General features: G+C 56.9%; 8 protein-coding genes and 1 non-coding gene across 9 annotated transcripts; 5 read left to right on the top strand and 4 right to left on the bottom strand.

The window, feature by feature from the left end:
* Positions 1-7: 7 nt before the first annotated feature.
* BDV59DRAFT_t85 lies at positions 8-78 on the bottom strand. The gene has a single exon. It is a non-coding gene; the product is annotated as a tRNA-Gly (tRNA).
* Positions 79-170: 92 nt separating this feature from the next.
* On the top strand, positions 171-2,385 carry BDV59DRAFT_24392 (flavin-containing monooxygenase). The gene is made up of 2 exons (XM_073696043.1): positions 171-1,035; positions 1,115-2,385. Exons 1-2 carry the CDS (start codon positions 411-413, stop codon positions 2,335-2,337), a joined length of 1,848 nt encoding a protein of 615 aa, XP_073548590.1. The 5' UTR covers positions 171-410; the 3' UTR covers positions 2,338-2,385.
* A 47-nt stretch (positions 2,386-2,432) lies between these two features.
* Positions 2,433-3,171, bottom strand: BDV59DRAFT_201586 (uncharacterized protein; the record flags this gene model as incomplete). The annotated part of the gene is made up of 2 exons (XM_073693839.1): positions 2,433-3,090; positions 3,143-3,171. 2 exons carry the CDS (start codon positions 3,169-3,171, stop codon positions 2,433-2,435), a joined length of 687 nt encoding a protein of 228 aa, XP_073548589.1.
* A 243-nt stretch (positions 3,172-3,414) lies between these two features.
* Positions 3,415-4,937, top strand: BDV59DRAFT_24394 (uncharacterized protein). The gene is made up of 2 exons (XM_073696044.1): positions 3,415-4,599; positions 4,648-4,937. The coding sequence occupies exon 1, from the start codon at positions 3,688-3,690 to the stop codon at positions 4,576-4,578; it is 891 nt and encodes a 296-aa protein (XP_073548588.1). The 5' UTR covers positions 3,415-3,687; the 3' UTR covers positions 4,579-4,599; positions 4,648-4,937.
* On the bottom strand, positions 4,938-5,989 carry BDV59DRAFT_24395 (uncharacterized protein). The gene has a single exon (XM_073696045.1). It carries the CDS (start codon positions 5,893-5,895, stop codon positions 5,248-5,250), a length of 648 nt encoding a protein of 215 aa, XP_073548587.1. The 5' UTR covers positions 5,896-5,989; the 3' UTR covers positions 4,938-5,247.
* A 586-nt stretch (positions 5,990-6,575) lies between these two features.
* On the top strand, positions 6,576-7,177 carry BDV59DRAFT_201583 (DUF1772 domain-containing protein; the record flags this gene model as incomplete). Its single annotated transcript, XM_073693838.1, has 2 exons — positions 6,576-6,645; positions 6,699-7,177. 2 exons carry the CDS (start codon positions 6,576-6,578, stop codon positions 7,175-7,177), a joined length of 549 nt encoding a protein of 182 aa, XP_073548586.1.
* A 370-nt stretch (positions 7,178-7,547) lies between these two features.
* Positions 7,548-10,033, top strand: dppIV (prolyl dipeptidyl peptidase DppIV). The gene is made up of 2 exons (XM_073689581.1): positions 7,548-7,572; positions 7,626-10,033. Exons 1-2 carry the CDS (start codon positions 7,567-7,569, stop codon positions 9,924-9,926), a joined length of 2,307 nt encoding a protein of 768 aa, XP_073548585.1. The 5' UTR covers positions 7,548-7,566; the 3' UTR covers positions 9,927-10,033.
* A 219-nt stretch (positions 10,034-10,252) lies between these two features.
* On the top strand, positions 10,253-12,661 carry BDV59DRAFT_24386 (uncharacterized protein). Its single transcript, XM_073696042.1, has 2 exons — positions 10,253-10,411; positions 10,464-12,661. The coding sequence occupies exons 1-2, from the start codon at positions 10,301-10,303 to the stop codon at positions 12,588-12,590; spliced, it is 2,238 nt and encodes a 745-aa protein (XP_073548584.1). The 5' UTR covers positions 10,253-10,300; the 3' UTR covers positions 12,591-12,661.
* Positions 12,662-12,674: 13 nt separating this feature from the next.
* On the bottom strand, positions 12,675-13,354 carry BDV59DRAFT_177241 (uncharacterized protein). The gene has a single exon (XM_073689580.1). It carries the CDS (start codon positions 13,241-13,243, stop codon positions 12,830-12,832), a length of 414 nt encoding a protein of 137 aa, XP_073548583.1. The 5' UTR covers positions 13,244-13,354; the 3' UTR covers positions 12,675-12,829.
* Between the last annotated feature and the right edge of the window lie 100 nt (positions 13,355-13,454).

The following is a 13,454-nucleotide window of genomic DNA, read 5'->3' as shown; positions in this document are numbered from 1 at the left end:
AAAAGAATGCATCATCCGTGAATCGAACACGGGCCTCATCGATGGCAACGATGAATTCTACCACTAGACCAATGATGCTGCTTATTAACCGGTTCTCGGGATGATTTATAGATACGGCTAGTCGAGTGTCTCCTATATACTTTCGTATACTTCGTCCTTCTAGAAGTATGCATATATATATATATCTTTACTTTGTAGGTCAGGGTCCTACTCCAGCCCATGCCGTGCTTCACATCAAATCTCAGATATAATAATCCATCAGATATACTCATACCCAATGCTACAATCTAGATGCACCGATTCAGCCACCAGACCCGCCCAAGCGGGGTAGTCGACTATATAAACCCCGCCAGATGCTTCATACTTCATCCTCTCTGCACCTCCTCCAATAACCTCCCACTCTCTTCGCCATGACTATCCCCTCCAAGGACCGCATTGAGCCGGGCTCTTTTAATGTCCCCGTCGGCTCATTCCCTCCCACTTGCTCGTCCACCTCCGTCGACGCTGACCAGGTCGCCTCCGCCATCCTCGACCAGCTCAATGCCGCCGCCGCCAAGCAGGACTACCACGCCCTGTCGCAGCTCTTTCTAGACGATGGCTTCTGGCGGGACCATCTGGCCATCTCGTTCGACTTCCACACCATCAAAGGCCGCCAGAACATCGCCGCCTTCCTGCAGGAACACCACCCCGCGCCGTTCCAACTCACGCTCGACCGGTCCTCGCCCCTGCGTGCACCGCACGTCGGCCCCATTGACGCCTTTGGCGACGTCACCGGCATCGAGTTCTTCGTCACCGTCACCGCACAGGTCGGCTCCGGGAAGGGCATCGTCCGGCTGGCCGAACCGCGCCCGGGCGACTGGCGCATCTTCACCGTCTTCACCTCCCTGCAGGAGCTCAAGGACGTCGCCGAGAACGTCTCCCACCGGCGTCCCCTTGGTGCCCAACATGGCGCCCAGCAGGACCGCAGAAACTGGCAGGATCGTCGTGCCGCCGACGCCAACTTTGACGGCCAGGAGCCGCCGGTGCTGATCATCGGTGCCTATTCCCCTACCCATTCCTTCCCCCCCCCCCAGCAACAACATATCTACAGAGTGCGGTAGCTAACGACACACAGGTGCCGGACAGGCGGGCCTCTCGATAGCGGCACGCCTCAAGATGCTCGGCGTTGACGCCCTCGTTGTCGACCGCGAGGCCCGCATCGGCGACAACTGGCGCTCCCGCTACCACCAGCTGGTGCTGCACGACCCGGTGTGGTTCGACCACCTGCCGTACCTGCCGTTCCCGTCGACGTGGCCGGTGTTCACGCCCAAGGACAAGCTGGCCGACTTCCTCGAGTGCTACGCGCAGCTGCTGGAGCTGAACGTGTGGACCCGCACGACGCTGCAGTCGGCCGGGTGGAGCGACGACACGGCCAGCTGGACGGTGGAGCTGCACCGCGGCGGGGACGACGGCGTGCGGGTCGTGCGGCCGCGCCACATCATCCAGGCGACGGGCCACTCCGGCCCGAAGAACATGCCCGCCATCCCCGGCATGGACCGCTTCCAGGGGACGCGGCTGTGCCACAGCGCCGACTTCCCCGGGGCGTCGGCGGACGCGCGCGGGCGCGGGCGCTCCGCGGTGGTGGTGGGCAGCTGCAACTCCGGGCACGACATTGCGCAGGACTACCACGAGCGGGGGTACGCGGTGACGATGGTGCAGCGCAGCTCGACGTGCGTGGTGTCGTCGGCGGCGATCACGGAGATCGCCCTGAAGGGCCTGTACGAGGAGGCGGGCCCGCCCGTCGACGACGCCGATCTGTTCCTGTGGAGCATCCCCGCTGAGCTGTTCAAGGCGCAGCAGGTGAAGGTGGCGGGCGTGCAGGCCGCGCACGACCACGACATCCTGGCCGGCCTGGCGCGCGCCGGCTTCGCCGTCGACCGCGGCCCCAACGACGCCGGCCTCCTGATGAAGTACCTCCAGCGCGGCGGCGGCTACTACATCGATGTGGGCGCCAGCCGGCTGATCGCCGACGGCCACATCGTCGTCAAGCACGGGGTGGAAATCAGCGAGGTCGTGCCGCACGGGCTGCGCTTCGCCGACGGGTCTGAGCTCGCCGCCGACGAGATCGTCTTTGCGACCGGGTATCAGAATATGCGCACGCAGGCGCGCGCGCTGTTCGGCGACGCTGTTGCCGACCGCGTCGGCGATGTTTGGGGCTTGGACGCCGAGGGCGAGATGCGCGTGATGTGGCGCCGCAGTGGTCACCCCGGGTTGTGGTTCATGGGCGGGAATCTGGCGCTGTGTCGGTATTATTCGCGCCTGCTGGCGCTGCAGGTCAAGGCTGCTCTGGCGAAGTGAGGCTTCAGTGAGGCTTCAGTGAAATTGCGTCGAGTACCTACTGCGTATACACACTTGAGTACGAGTCCCAGACAGAATATCATGCCAATCGTAAGCTACACGGCGTTTATCCAGCCCTCCCGGGCAGCCACATACACGCCCATCGTCAACACCCACGTGTAGATGGTCGCCTCGTCGGCCGCGAGATACTCGCGCTGCGGCCGATCCCAGGGGGGCACCTTGAGCCCCCGTTTCGTCAGCGTGGCCAGCCACGGACGCCGTAGATCTTCCGCCGCGACAATGCCCAGTACGAACCGATCGCCCTTGTCTTCGTCCGCCGACCGAGGTCGCTTGGCCCATTCCAGGATCTTGCCGCCGTCGTCGCCCGGCAGGTGAAACCGATAGCCGCGGGGGGTCGACGTGATGGCGCAGGGATCGGCGCACGAGACCAGATGCAGCATGTCCCGCGCCGCAGACGCCGACAGCGCGGGGATCGCGCCGACGACGTCGTATCGCCCGGCGGTCGCATTCGCGGCGAGATGCAGGTACGGCTCACTCTGCGCGATGTACAGGCCGCGGGCGGAGAGCTTCACGCGCGAGGCGGCGCCCCCGACGTCGACGCACTTTGCCAGCCGCGACGGTCGCAGCACCTCCAGCACGGGCACGGGGCGACCGGTTGACGGGGCGAGCTGCTGGATCTGAAGCACGAGGCGCGGGGTGAAACGCAGACATTGCGTGGTCTTGGGGGGCGGGTGGGCCAGGGGGAAGATCTGGCTAAAGGATACGATCACTAACTGTACGGGGCAGACCGCGACGACAGACATACCTGGCAGGGCTCTCGGGTTCACTGGTCATGGCATCATTGACTGAGAAGAGGACAGATTTCGTTGCTGCTCGCAGGCAGGCAGCTTAAATAGATCTCCGCATCGTATTCGTATCCGCCGTCCTGGACGAGATCGTCCCGTAAGGCTGGCTGCCTGACGCTACTGATGCTTGGCAGGCCCGTCGTATTCGTTTATCGAGAATGTCTCACTCATGGCATGGCTGCTATATAGCTGCTATTATATAGTCCACTGTGCTGGTACCTCATTTGCCTGTCTAGGCTCACCGGGTGGTGGAGGCGGAGTGCTGTGAAGCAAAGCGGACTATCGTTCTCGTGCACTGCATCTGGTATACTTCGTCGACTGGAATAGACGTGCCTACCTGTATAGCCTAATCAGCGGTAGCTTCCTCAAGCAGTCCTTCAATGTGCCTGCCAAAGTGATAGTAGCTTCATCAACTTGTGTCCACGATGCTTTCCAACCCATTCATCCCCCCCATCTTCTCTCCAACTTACTCTCGCATTCCATACTTCCAGTCAACACCCGAATCATGCCTTCCCGGGAAGACTTTCTAGGTGTTCTTAAACTCCTCGCCGTACCATGGCAGGTAGCATTTGCGTCTTTCGTTTACTTTGTTACTCCGCCTACTCCTGTTGGTAGAGCCTCCAACTGGCTTGAGGATGAGATTTTCAAGGTCATGAATCTTATGAGACCGGTTCACCCCCCCAACCCTCAGGAATGGTGGGCGATGTTTGACCAGCTATCCCTCGCCCAAAGGTGCTGGATATTTCTGCACTTTTCCATAATGCCGGAGTTCATGATTGCCCGTGCGGCTCTGCATGCAGCTTCGGAGTGCGCACAGCTCATGATGCAGTACGTAGAGTTCCTAAGGGGGATGTCGGAGGATGAACAGGCAGTGTTCTTAGGAACCGTTGTTGATGGTCTCCTCCACTTATGCAACATATGGGGATATTACCACCGCGAAGCGAAGCATCGGTTCAATCGGGTTTATAGTCTACTTGCGATCACTATGGACAGTTTCTTGACCGCTGTCGGCGATATCGGCACTCTCTGGTACGAATTCCTTATGGGGCATGACGTTGCTGGGGTGGACTTTGATCTTGGTGTTCGGACTGGTGCAGAACCCGATCCTAGACCTGGTCTTGATCATGATGGAAGAAGATCTAGTAGTGAGCTTGATGCTGGCGCTGCCAGTGGTGCTGCTGGCCCTGATCGTGGTCCCAGCCCTGGACCTGCACTGGCGCGTAACAATCTTGGAGCTCATTCCGGGAACAATGACGGGGCTGAGACTGGTGACAATCGTGCTGCTGATCCCGGCCATAGCGACCTGCTCTATCCGCTTTATCCCGAAGACATCTTATATCGGGTTGGCCCTGCTCAGGTCATGGGGCCGACTGCAAGACGTAGACGACCTACATGATCAGGAAGCAGACGCGATATGGTTAGTGAAGCCCTCGATCTGGACTGGGTACCGCTAATATAGTTCCAGGAGGTGCGATCAAGCTTCAGATCCAGGTGCATAAGTTTGGCAATGGAGCCGAACAGTCATCTTGGCCTGATCCGCCTTGCAATCACTCAGATATTGTGTAGTTCGCGACGATGCTGACAACTCTATTGGTCCTGTTACAGCTGTTCAGCCTGCAAGTCCATTCAAATCCTTATTACTCCCACCGACCTTGTTTGACTCTCTGGTCACTCGGGTCTCTTCGAAGCTTTCACTATGTTAGCTTGACGGCTTCATTTGTGTACCCATTACAATGGCTATTCTCATTACTATTCTCAATGCTAAAAGTGCCATATCTTGGATCGGCTGAACATCCCCCAATGCCCTCCTAGCCTATCCTCCCGTAGACCTCTTCTACCCTCGAGGCCGCAGCATACACCACCAGCTCTATTGCTTCACTTGACCTGGGTCTAAGTGCTTTCCTTTCCTCCAACCCCAGTCTACTATTCTGAGGTCGACCATCTTGGTTATGTATCAACTCTGACTAGTCCTTGCCTTGATACATCCTCCCGACTCGTCATACATACCCACTTGCCAATCATGCAGAGAGCCCTCATTCGGCCACGGTCATGCAGCTCCTCGGTCTTACAAAGTCCCTAACGGCTTCCTCAAGAAGTCTGCAACGAGTTTGATCTCCGTCCCGTCACGGGCTACATCGGCCCATCGCGCCTCCGACTTCCACCGGACATACCCGCGTCGCTCATACCAATCCACCGCACGCACTCGCGGCATTTCCGTGCCAAGGCTCTCCCAGAGCCCCGTACCCTCGACGCCCGCCGTCGCATCATAGAAATACCGCTTACTCATGGTCGTCACAGCGACATACTTGCACCGCGGGCTGCCATAAGGCTCCCGGCCGGCCATCGCCTCGGCCATGTCCATGGCCGCACGGCCCAGCCCCAGCGCGCGGAACTCCGGACGGATGAAGAAAGTCTGGATGGTGAGGATGGAGCGGTCGGCCTGGGCTAGTTCGGGGTCGGGAGGATCAGCGTAGGCATCGAGGGAGATATGCCCTGCGCGGATGACGCTGGCGGCTTCGTCGTCACCCGGAATGGCGATCCAGAAGAAGGACTTGAGACCTGCTTCTTGCTTTTGGCGCCAGTTGAGTAGGGCTCTGTCGGTGTAATCCCAGCCGCAGGTGCGTCGTTGGCCTTGCAGTTCGACGTATTCCCCCGGGTGGTGCAGGTTTATGGGGACGAGGGTGGGGGTGGGATTTTCTCGGGCTGCGGCCATGGTTTGATCGTGGAGATCGGACGGTCCGACGGGGTGGTGCTGATTTATACATTTCCGTCGACACTAATGGCGCGCTAGTTAAGTCAGATACGAGTTGACTCAGATTGAGGAGCGTTTTCACGTCGTCGACGACTTCCTATCCCCGTTGCATATTGTATGATGCGGAGCGGCGTGTTGTTACGTCCATAATGGGGTCTTCTGCAGAAATGCAAATAGTCCGTGTCCAGAGACGGATTATCCTACTGCAACGGGGCTGCCATGTTGTAGGGTCTAATGTCGTGTTCTTGGAGTATCTAGAGAACTGTGCAGGTAGCGAAAGACATTGAGGAAGCATCTGCGAAGGATATAGATGACTTAAGGCGTGTCTCGGTCGCCTTGCATACTTGGAGTATAAGGCCTAGGACAAACCCCGACGGCCGCTCCAAAACCCGCAGAAGCCGAGACACCAGCAAGTCCTCCGTAGCAGTTATTCTCCACCACCGATAAAGCTAAGTTGTCAAGAGAGATCAATCGGTGGATCTCTGACATCCTTCGTGGCTGACTGGATCCAATGGTGGGGAGTAATGGCGTCACTCCCTAAGCTGCCGGAAGTATAAAACCCCCTGCCTGCATCCTGCTGCAACGTGCATTCCCGGCCCAACCCCGACTTCGATTGTCTTTCACAAATCGCAGAGCCCAAAATGAGTACATGTCCGACCGGATTCCGCGTCGCCCAGACCCTGGGCTTGACCGGCGCTGCCTGGCTTTCCGGTACGCCACTCACTCACACCCTCCACGAGATAGTCCGGCTCTAACCGCCACAGGCAACATCCTCTCCTGCAGCATGCTGATGGCCCCCGCCATCCTCAAGACTATCCGCGAAGATGCGCTGCCCGCCGGACTGGGCGTGAAATCCTGGCGCCATATGTACGAGCGCGGTAAAGCACAGAATCCCCCGATCGCCGCTGCCACTGCGGCCGCGTTTCTCTACTGCGCATGGGCTGTGCGCGGGGGCACCTCTTTGGCTCCGTTGACGCCGCGCAATGCCTCGATGCTGTACTGTGTGGCCGCGGCACTGACCTTGGGCATCGTGCCGTATACGCTGGCCGCGATGATCCCCACGAACAACGCCCTGATCGCAAAGGCGCAGTCTAAGGGGGAGCTCAGTGCCCAGGAGAGTGCGGAAACGGAGCCGCTGCTGGAGAAATGGACAAAGCTGAATGTCTTGCGGGGCTTTTTGCCTTTGGTGGGAGGACTACTCGGGACGGTGGCTGCTGTGCCGTGGCCATTGGAGTTGATCTGAGAAAGATCGTGAGGGTAATATGTACAATATGTGTTTGTTTAGTATGTATGAGAATGAAAGTCCGAGACCCCAAAGCCTGAGGTCTATAAAATACTTTGCCAGGGCGTTTCGCCCCTAGAATTTTGTATGTTGGGAAGAGGTTAGGGTACTACTCTTCAACACAATATCCACGCCGTGTCTTACAGCTTCCTACCATCTCCTCCCCTGGTCCCTTGACGAGGAAAGTCTTGGGTTACAACACTAACCTTCACTAATTGACCGTTGATAAATCCGCGTCGTCTTGGCATGCATGCCAAACATGCAAGGATGTGCTTCAGACTTATCAATCTGCGGGTGCAACACTCCATTCCCCCTTTTCGCATCTCTCAGTTTAACAGATTCTCTTCAGTATGAATGTAAGTGCGTACACTGGATCAAGGTCAGCCTCCCGCTGATAAGTTGTATGCAGTATTGCACCTATGCACTTCTGCTCGCTGGCTTCATCCAGGCCATCGAGCCCCCAAGAAAGCCATACCCGCCAGCGGGAAGTGGCATACAACGGTTGACCTTTAATGAGACGGCAGTGGACGAAGTGATCTCCCCTTCGACCATCGCTCTGAAGTGGATCGCTACCGACGGCGATGGAGAATACGTCCATAAGGACAAGGACGGAAGCCTCAAGGTCGAGAGCATCGTCACCAATCAGTCGCAGACGCTTATTCCATCTGAGCGAGTTCCAAAGGATTCCTACAGTTACTGGATCAGCCCTGATCTTTCCTCTGTCCTGTGGGCCACGAACCACACCAAGCAATATCGCCATTCCTATTTCGCCAACTACTATGTTCAGGACGTGGCTTCTTTCCAGACAACTCCTCTAGTGGCTGATCAGCATGGGGATGTCCAATACGCAGCTTGGAGCACCACAGGAGACAGCATAGCTTTCGTCCGGGGCAACAACCTTTTCATCTGGGCCAACGGCACTGCGACCCCCATCACTAACGATGGCGGACCCGACATGTTCCATGGCGTCCCCGACTGGATTTACGAAGAAGAAATAGTGGGAAACCGCCATACCATGTGGTTCTCTCCAGACGCCAAGTATCTCGCTTTCCTGAGCTTCAATGAGACCGGAGTTCCGACCTACACAGTGCCATACTATATGGATAACAAGAAAATGGCTCCTCAGTATCCGCGCCAGTCAGAGATCAGATATCCCAAAGTTTCGCAAACGAATCCACAAGTGAAGCTGAACATTGTGCGCTTCAGCGACAACAATCTGCGAACCATTCCGATCCATGCGTTTGACCCTAGCGAGTTGATCATCGGCGAAGTGACATGGATTACTGACACGCACTCAACCTTGGCAGTTAAAGTGTTCAACCGCGTGCAGGACAAGCAGAAAGTCGTCGCAGTGGACGTTATCACAGGGAGTACTCGGGTCATTCAGGAACGAGACGGTACAGATGGTTGGCTGGACAATACCCTCTCCATGAGGTACATCGGTTCTCTCGGTGCATCCAGTGATTCCTATTACGTTGATCTCTCCGACCATTCAGGATGGGCGCATCTGTATCGGTTCCCGATCTCTGGTGGCGACCCAATCCCCTTGACCCAGGGGGGATGGGAGGTGTCTTCAATTGTAAACGTTGACACCAAGCGCCAGCTGATCTACTATCTCTCGACTCAGCACCACAGCACGGAACGCCATCTGTACTCTGTCTCATACAACACCTTTGAGATAACGCCTCTTGTCGACGACACCGTGCCCGCCTATTGGTCTGCGTCGTTTTCCTCAGACTCTAATTTCTACCTCCTAACGTATGAAGGGCCCGATGTACCTTACCAAGAATTGCGCTCCGTAGACCGCGAGACGCCACTCCACACCGTCACCAGCAACGCGGACGTGATTGCAAAGCTCAAGGGATACGCCCTGCCAAATATCAGTTACTTCGAACTGGCGCTCCCTAGCGGCGAGACTCTCAACGTCATGCAGCGACTTCCAGTCGGCTTCTCCCCTGCAAAGAAGTACCCCATCCTGTTCACCCCATACGGCGGTCCAGGCGCCCAGGAAGTCAGCAAGAAGTGGCAAAGCCTCGGGTTTAACGCGTACATTGCCTCCGACCCCGAACTCGAGTATGTGACCTGGACCGTCGACAATCGCGGAACAGGGTACAAGGGACGTCAATTCCGCTGCCAGGTCACCCAACAGCTCGGTCGCCTGGAAGCCGAAGACCAGGTCTTTGCCGCGCGCGAAGCCGCGAAAATCCCATGGGTGGATGCGGATCACATCGCAATCTGGGGGTGGAGCTTCGGCGGCTATCTTACGGGCAAAGTGCTCGAGACGAGCAGCGGTGCATTCTCGCTGGGGCTGCTCACGGCGCCGGTCTCCGACTGGAGGTTTTATGACTCGATGTACACTGAGCGGTACATGAAGACCCTGTCGACCAACGCGGAAGGATACAATGCGAGCGCCATTCGCAGGACGGCGGGGTTCAAGAACGTCAGCGGTGGGTTTCTCATTCAGCATGGTACCGGGGACGATAATGTACATTTTCAGAATTCCGCCGCGTTGGTGGATCTGCTGGTGGGAGAGGGAATCTCACCGGAGAGGATGGCAGTGCAGTGGTTTACTGATTCTGACCACAGCATCAGGTACAACGGGGGGCGAGTCTTCTTATACAAGCAGCTGGCCAAGCGGCTGTATGACGAGAAGCATCGGCGAAGAGAAGGACAACACCAGTGGATTAAACGAGGGTCTCTGCTCGTATAGTTCCCTCATTCTAGTACAGTAGATTTACCGTAGGGAACCAGTAATGCTGGCAATTTTCCGAGCTCAGCAAGCTACTGTGCTGGCTTGTTTCGGACACCATACAAAATACGTATCTAGCTATTGGAAACTTACGCTTCGAAAACCTCCCGTTCATATAAAGTTGCCTACATTAGAATACGTAAGTCTATGGTTAGGCAATAATTACCCACTAGTACTCTAGGCAAATAATCTAGCGAGCCCCGTTAGTTGCCTATACGAGCATCGATCTACTGTATCACGGGGGTAATACGAGATGGCTCCTGCAGAACATAAGCACACGTCGGCCACATCTCTGTGTCCCAACACCACCGTAAATCATCTCCATCGTCGTCATTATGGCTGATATCTCTACATCCGAGATCGAGGTCAGTAGCCTCTCCACTAAGTCCGTCACTTTGACGTCGTATAAAGCGACCGTCGTGCGGGAGATCCGCACAACCATCCAGGTACGTCCGCCAGCGTGGGAAGAAGCAAGTACAGAGAGCTCATAACCTCCAGCCCGGTCCAAATGAAATTACCCTCCTGGGACTGGACCCTAACATCAACACCGACTCCATCCGCGTGGAAGGTACCGGGTCTGCGACAATCACTGATATCCAGATGGCGATCGTCGCGCGCGGGGAGCAGTTCGACGACGTGTACCCACCGGACGAGGCGGCAACCAGCGATGACAACGGCAGCGATGATGAGGACGACGAAGAGTCGTCCTCCCAGGACGCAGAAAGCACCAGCCACGAAGACCGCGCGGAGCTCCATCGTCTCCGACAAGAGATCGCACGAGCCGAAGCGCGGCTCGCCAAGGCCCGCAATGACAAGGTCATGACACAGACCATGCTCGAGTTCCTCGACACGTACGGCCGCAACATGCAGCCCGAGCACACGAACGCCGAGCAAGTTGGGGAATTCCTGGCGTTGTACGCGCGCCAGCGCTCCGCCGACGCCACAGTGCACCATGCCGCCATTGCGGACGAGGCCGAGCTCGAGCAGAAGCTGGCGCGGTTGCATGCGAGACGTCTCCGGCGGGAGGAGAAGAATAAGAAGGCGCGCGAGGCGGCGCTCAAAATGGTACGGCGCAGGAAACAGCTGGTGCTACGGAAGAAAGTGCAGCAGCGTGAGCGGAACGAGCGGCGCAGGCTCGAGCACAAGAAGTTCTGGACGGTGAATATGGGGCAGGTGGTTGTTCATCTGGATGGCCATGCGGTCACTCCGGCCGGTACCCCTGTATCGGGAAGTGAAGCCGAGGACAACGAGGACGGGCTGCCCGTGGTGTTGGTGCTGAGTTATGTGCTGCCGCGGGCGATGTGGGCGTCGCGGTATGAGTTGAGTATTGTTAGCACGCCGTCGGCATCGGCGCATCTGGTCTACCGGGCTGAGTATTTTAATACCAGCGCTGAGACCTGGCAGGACACTCGCGTGACGTTGTCGACCTCCGAGGCGTCCTGGTCGAGGTTCGACGAGGACGTGCCGTCGTTGAAGCCGTGGCATATTCACTTGGATGCGTCACAGAAGAATGTGAACGACAGGTCATCATGGAACCGTATCTTGGACGGTGATAGGAAGCTGCCGGCTGCGCCCAAGCCTCTCTTTACCCCTGGTGCTCCACAGCCAGCCCTGACAGGCAGCTTGTTTGGAGCGCCAGCCCAGCAAAGCGCCGCTTCGACGAAATCCTCACTGTTTGGATCAGCGCAGAACCAAGCGCCTCCGTCCACTGGGGGTCTATTTGGGGCCTCAGCTCCACAACCAACAGGAGGTTTCGGAGCACCATCAACATCACAGGCACAACCGCCCGTTGCATTCGGCCAGGCAGCACCTCAGCCACCTTTAGCTACAGTCGGTGAAGCAGCACGGCCGCCCCCTGCCGCGCCATTAGATATACAAGAAGAGGACGAGGAGGATGCCCAAACCGTCCTGAGCCAGACTCTTGAACATCGTGACTCGATCAAGCAGGACCACGGCATGACTACAACGTACGAACTCCCGGGAGTCCGGACCATTGTGCCTTCGACCAACGGCCGGCGTCACGTTCTGGCGGAGTTGGACCTGACAGAAGTGACACTATCACACATAATCGTACCGAAGAAACGAGAGGCAGCGTTTTTGCACGCTCGCATTAAAAACACCTCCTCGATGAAGCTCCTGAAGGGCCGGCTCGGCCTGACAGTTGACGGCACTTTCCTGGGCACCTGCACGATGAACAACTGCCCTCCGGGCGACGACTTTCAGGTCTCGCTTGGCATTGACCCGTCGATTCTGGTGACATACGCGAAGCCCATGGTCCGACGGGTGACGGGGGGCTTTTTTGCCAAAGAAGATGCAGCGGTGTTCCGGCGCTCGTGTTGGGTCAAGAACACGAAGCCAATCCCCGTTGACATTGTCGTGTCTGACCAGGTACCCGTCAGTCAGGATGAGAAACTACGGGTGACTATTGTCGAGCCAAAGGATTTGGAGAACAAGGATGGTGCCGAGGCCACGATCGAACTACCGGAGCACACGGGAAGTGGTTCGGCGAGAATGATGAAGGATGGGGAAATCAAATGGACAATTCGTTTGGAGCCTGGGAAAGATGTCCGGCTGGTTTTGGAGTATGAGACGAGGGCACCGCTGGGCAGTGAAGTGGCTGCGTAGGCGAAATTCCTTGAAGGGTAGATAGACTTAGTTGGACGTGAGATATGCCGTCGCTTCTGATAGTAATGGATGTAAATTTCAAAGCATCGGTATTGTGTTCTATGTTCAATGTCTGAAGTAACGCCGTACTTCATGAAGTACAATAAATGACATCATAGCTCAGAAACCCATAAATTCCATACAAAAATTGCAAGTCAAACGCCATATAATGCCTCTTTACAGTCTATTATACCCCATCGTCACCAGTCGAAACTCCCTGGCATTCGCTGATCCCCTTTCTGCTTCTCCGTCTCCGTCTCCTTCTTGCCCCCTTCAACAGCTCCCTCTCCCCAACGCTCCCTCCAACACGCCAATTCCTCTCTCCATAGGTCATTCACACATGGGTCACAGGAGCTCCCGCAGCACTCCCCTAAGCCCGGTGGCGGAGGGGGGTCATCGTGCGCACGCTCCGCTGCGCGGAGGAGCTGTTTCAGCCGGGTCCCAGAGAGCCGTTTGGCTTTCTTTTTGATGCTAGGGACTTCGGCCGGGGCGTACAGCGGGGTGGGGGGAACGGCCGCCGAGGGGAGAGAGGAGATCGGGGCAGTTAATGAGGAGATGAGGTGGGAGGTGAAGCTGGGTTGCGGGTTTTCTTCCGTGGTGATTTCGATGGCCATAGTGGGCCGGCATGTATCAGTGGAATGGAGGTGGTCGCGACGAGGGCTTTACATGTCTACTGCTGTATATAAAACTGGACGAATTCGCCTGCGATGAAGCCGAGGAAAGACCGGGATGAATGCTTATCCCGATTTCGTGCTTAGTCAGGTCGGGATATCTAAGTTAACTACTCTGTAGTAAGATTGTGTTTGCATGTACAGTACAATGCTC

This window comes from Aspergillus ambiguus (genome assembly GCF_047715705.1).
Source record: "Aspergillus ambiguus strain CBS 117.58 unplaced genomic scaffold BDV59scaffold_13, whole genome shotgun sequence".
Classification (NCBI taxonomy): Eukaryota; Fungi; Ascomycota; class Eurotiomycetes; order Eurotiales; family Aspergillaceae; genus Aspergillus; species Aspergillus ambiguus.
This window is presented reverse-complemented; position numbering and strand designations above follow the sequence as displayed.